This window comes from Staurois parvus, unplaced genomic scaffold (assembly GCF_062004578.1).
Source record: "Staurois parvus isolate SC_StPar_1 unplaced genomic scaffold, SC_StPar_1.0 ptg003633l, whole genome shotgun sequence".
NCBI lineage: Eukaryota > Metazoa > Chordata > Amphibia > Anura > Ranidae > Staurois > Staurois parvus.
In genome coordinates, this window is record NW_028321429.1 from 45,001 (window position 1) to 49,975 (window position 4,975).

The window sequence follows — 4,975 nt, forward strand, 5'->3', positions numbered from 1 at the left end:
TGATTTTGACCCTGAAATGTGTTGGATCTTTTCTACTGGTTGTGAGGAATAAAAGATATAAACACATTTCAGGGTCAAAATCATCCCCTTCATCAGGCTTGGCTTCATATTTGGTTGGAAAAAATCCAGTATGGATTGGTGTGACCTCCTCAGTGGATATCTCATTCTGGCAACTCCATATGCAGCCACTGAGTTCTGAGTGCCCGCCTGTGTCTCCTTGACATAGCCATCTGCTTTGGCCCCAGAAATGCGTTGGCCACTTCCATTCTTTTGGTTGTGACTTTGTCAGGAAGGATATATGGACTTTTAATTGATCGTTTGTTGCTTGGTTCCTTACATTGTTTAAAAGGCCTAGTCCAAGGAACCAAGCAACAGACGATCAATTAAAAGTCCATATATCCTTCCTGACAAAGTCACAACCAAAAGAATGGAAGTGGCCAAAGCATCCCCCTTCATCAGGGGTTCCAGACAGTTATGTTAAGGAGACACAGGAGGGTATGCAGAACTCGGTGGCTCTATATGGACTTGCCAGACTGAGATATCCAGTGAGGAGGTCACACCACAGTCCATACTGGATTTTACCAACCAAACTTAAACCCCGATGAAGGTGGATGCTTTGGCCCCTGAAATGCTTTGGCCTTGGCCACTTCCATTCTTTTGCTTGTGACTTTGTCAAGAACGAAGGATATATGGACTTTTAATTGGCCGTCTGTTGCTTGGTTCCTTACATTATTTAAAGGCTTAGTCCAAGGAACCAAGAAACAGATAATCATTAAAAGTCCATATATCCTTCGTTCTTGACAATCTGTTTCTTAATTCCTTGGATTAAGCCTTTAAATAATGTAAGGAACCAAGCAACAGACGGCCAATTAAAAGTCCATATATCCTTTGCTCTTGACAAAGTCACAACCAAAAGAATGGAAGTGTCCAATATATTTCAGGGCCCAAAGCATCCCCCTTTATCTAGGTTCAAGTTTGGTTGGTAAAATCCAGTATGGACTGTGGTTGACAGGTGACAGGGGAGGGAGCTCCAGCAGCCTGTGATTGACAGCCTCAGCTCTGTTCCTGTGTGCAGGTGGGGGGGGGGGGTGTTCCTTCCCTCCAATCAGCTCTCACTAAGCTCTGCAGAGCTTAACTTCAGCTCCCCGCCCCCTGCTTTCTGAAGCTCAGACAAACTGTATAAAATTCTGCAATTGGAATAGATGTAGAGAAGGGAGGGCTGAGGATGAACAGGTACAACTTATGTAGGAGGATTGGTTTCATCTCTGTGTATCACCTGAGGCCACTTTACTGGATATATGGAAGGGCTTACAACCACTTTAACCCCTTAATGCCTAAGGGTAAAACAAATCTAAATGCCTAAGCACAATTCTGCAACGTTGACATGTGATAGTAAAACCGTCCGTATCATCACAACTACTATGTACATTCAGGTGGATTATACCCTGATTTTTTCAGGACAAATTGGGCTTTCATTTGGTGGTAAATGGCAATAGAGATCTCCTGATTTTTTTTTTTTCATTATCAAAGGAAAACTGGCCCAAAATAGTAAAAAAAAAAAAAAAAAAAAATGTTCTTGTTACGACCATAACCTACCACCAAAGAACAACCCAAAATAAATTTTCCAGCTCTTGACGATCGCAGCGATACCATATATGTGTATGTTATTTGTTGTTTGTACCCGTAGTACGGCCCAGAAACAATAGTGTGCATTTTGTTTTGTTTTTTACCTAAAACACACTGACATTAAACACTAACTGACACCGATACCAATTCTTTTTTTTTTTTTTTTTTTTTTTTTTTTAAATCCTGACCCTTGACCCTGACCTTGACCTAAAACACTAACCCTGGCACTGAACTAGATCAAACCTTGATCTAGGTATTTGTTCTTTATTTTTTAATATTTATCTTTTTTTTTTTTTTTTTTTACAAACATTTTTTTCTCTCTATGCCAGGTGTTCGAGAGATACAATGTATCCATCTTCTCCATTCATAGAGAGAGAAAAAAAAAAACAAGGGGGCCGGGCTGCACAGTGACTGATCACTGTGATAGCCAATCAGAGGGTGTCATAGCGATCATGTGACCCGGGACCGGGAGTCCTGGGTCCCGATTGTTAGAACGGGACCCGGGGCTCTCAGTGACACCGAGCGGCGTGCTCCCAGCACAAAGACAGGTACGCAAATATGCGGCCCCACGGAAAAAATCCCAGTTCCGTGAGCCGGCATATTTGTGTCCGAAAAATCCAAAAAATCGTGGGTGTTAGCGGGATATGTAAACTATTGGTATTCTTTTTTTTTTTTTTTTTTTTTTTATCCTGGCCATTAAATCCACTTAATAATTAAAAAAAAAACAAAAAAAAAAAAAACTACTTCTTAGTACCCTAAAAAGCTCCACAGATCCGAAACCATCCAATCGGGCTCTTTTATTACTTACCTCCCTCTTGACAAATTGACATCGGCACAAATCTCTTTAATTATCTTTAAAATAACCGTATATCGTAAGTGTGCGTCCTGAAAAATTCAGCGGCATTAATTACGCATTGCATTATTCATAGCGCCTCGTATAATTTAATTGTGTTTCTCCAGATCGGCTCAGGGCCTAACAGACGCAATTCATCACTCCAGCTCTGCCTTTCGGATTTTATTGGCCGGAAATTTATGAGATTCTCCCTCCTCAGCCACAATAAATAGTGACTAGCACCCTTACCGTCTTTGAAGGAGCCCGCGTGGCGCTGCATTTTTTTCTTTCCGAACGTTTTCTGGAAAGCAAAAAGGATAAAACAGAATAGTTATGTGAAGGGGGGGGGGGAGGGATACGGACAATGCAACTTCAAAAACATTAGTTATGACCTTAACCCCTTCCTGTCTACCCGCCAATGTCCTTTCACTGGGTCTTAAGACGGATCCAAAGGATGATACGCTAACCTTTCCTGCAACCGTCCCCGTCCCACACCAGCACCTTCTGTGTGCCATCTTTGGCCGTCTTTTTTGGCCAGTGCGCGATGACGTCGCATGCATGCACAGGAGGTCGTCCTTCTAGCCCACCGGAGTTGGTCCGACAGTGTAAGCTTAGCTGCGCATGCGCAGCTCAATTTCCATGCTGAAGACCAATGAGAGCAGGCATCTGCATCTTGTTCTGTGTGCTGTCTTTGGCCATCTTCATTGGCCAGTGCGCGATGACGTCACTCCTGCAATGCACATGAGGTAGTCCTCCTAGCCCACCGAAGTTGGTCCGACAGTGTAAGCTTAGCTATGCATGTGCAGCTCAATTTACATGCCGAAGACCAATGAGAACAGGCACCTGCATCTTGCTCTGTGTACTGTCTTTGGCCATCTTCATTGGTCAGTGCGTGATGACGTCACATACATGCACAGAAGGTAGTCCTCCTAGCCCACCGGAGTTGGTCCGGCAGTGTAAGCTTAGCTGCACATGCGCAGCTCAATTTCCATGCTGAAGATCAATGAGAGCAGGCATCTGCATCTTGTTCTGTGTGCGGTCTTTGGCCATCTTCATTGGTCAGTGCGAGATGACGTCACATGCATGCACAGGAGGTCGTCCTTCTAGCCCACCGGAGTTGGTCTGACAGTGTAAGCTTAGCTGCGCATGCGCAGCTCAATTTCAATGCTGAAGACCAATGAGAGCAGGCATCTGCATCTTGTTCTGTGTGCTGTCTTTGGCCATCTTCATTGGTCAGTGCGAGATGACGTCACTCCTGCAATGCACATGAGGTAGTCATTACAAGCACACTGGGATAGGGCCACCGCTGGTTGAGCTGCAGTTTTACCACCCTCCAAACTCTTTACCTTTAGCTGCAGGGGCAGCGGCTGGGGGTGTACACATGCTTCATTAGCAAAGCTTTGCAGCTGCGGCAAAAGTTTTATCCCCCGTCATATTTGGCCCGCTGAGTAAGACCCATTCTGAGTGAAGAAGACCACTCTGCAACGTGGTTGCAAAATGCTAGAGGCACCCTGCTCAAGGGAATAAAGCAGGCAGTGAGGAGGAGATAGAACTCCCCCTCACTGGCTGTCAAATGCTCTCTGAAGAATGATCCAAGCGTGAATCACTCCTCAGAGAGCAACGCTAGTGTGAACAAGCCTTTAATGCGGAAAGGAGGTCCTGTAGTTAACGCTTTCTCCATGAATGGAAATGCATAAACTGCTTAGAATATGAATGATAAAAGTTAAACAAACCTTAGATCTTCCAGGACTCCTCGGGGGCGGAGCATTTGGATCCTCCGAAACCGGCTTCAGGGTTGACATTGGCTTTATAGGCTGGTAATCTTCATCTTTAAAACCCTTCATAGCTGCCCTGTAAGACTGATTCCTTAAATTCCTTTTTAATCCTCCAAGATCTAGCTCATCCTCTATAGAAATTTCACGGGCGGAGAGCTTCCTCTGCTCCTGCTGCAGAAGTTCCTTGCTGAAAGTCGTCGATGCAATAGTGTGGTGCCGAGGGGCCTTTGTCTTTGTGGCCAAGCCCTTTGGAATCATTTGTTGGGTCCCTAGCTTGTGGGCGGCCTTGCTCTCCGTGCTCAGGATAACTCGGTGGGCCTCAACTGGGGAAGGGGCCCGGTCTGGTACATACGAGGCATTATCCATGGGTTTCAAAGTTTTTCGTGGTATGGAAGGGTTGGCTGTAGAGTTGGCATTTTTTTCATACATAAGATAAGACCTGTCACCCACTGACGGGTCCGAATATCTGTGAGACATGGTGCAGATGAGTCCTAAAAAAAAATAAAAAAAATTGATAAATAAGGCATTAAAAAAATTAAAATACTATCTTATTTTAGTATGAATTTTTATATTAGCAAAGACATTTTAAAGAGAACCTGAACACGTGTTGAAAGTGTCAGGCAGGGGGCAAAGGACTAGTCACCGGTATTGTCTTTGGTCCATCTGCACCTGATCCCCCCCCCATAACTGACACACCATGACTTGTTCCGTGCCTCTGTGTAAAGGCGGTCATCTTGATAGA

At 44.5% G+C, this 4,975-nt stretch overlaps 1 protein-coding gene across 1 annotated transcript in view; it reads right to left on the minus strand.

The window, feature by feature from the left end:
• Positions 1-4,716, minus strand: part of LOC149427604 (rho guanine nucleotide exchange factor 16-like) — a gene marked incomplete at its 3' end in the record, with an annotated part of 49,623 nt that extends 44,907 nt beyond the window's left edge. The window contains exons 1-2 of the mRNA XM_089667861.1: positions 4,192-4,716; positions 2,708-2,759 (exon numbers count right to left, since the gene is read on the minus strand). Coding sequence (XP_089523987.1) covers positions 2,708-2,759; positions 4,192-4,710 — 571 coding nt within the window. The remainder of the gene's footprint in view (positions 1-2,707; positions 2,760-4,191) is intronic.
• Between the last annotated feature and the right edge of the window lie 259 nt (positions 4,717-4,975).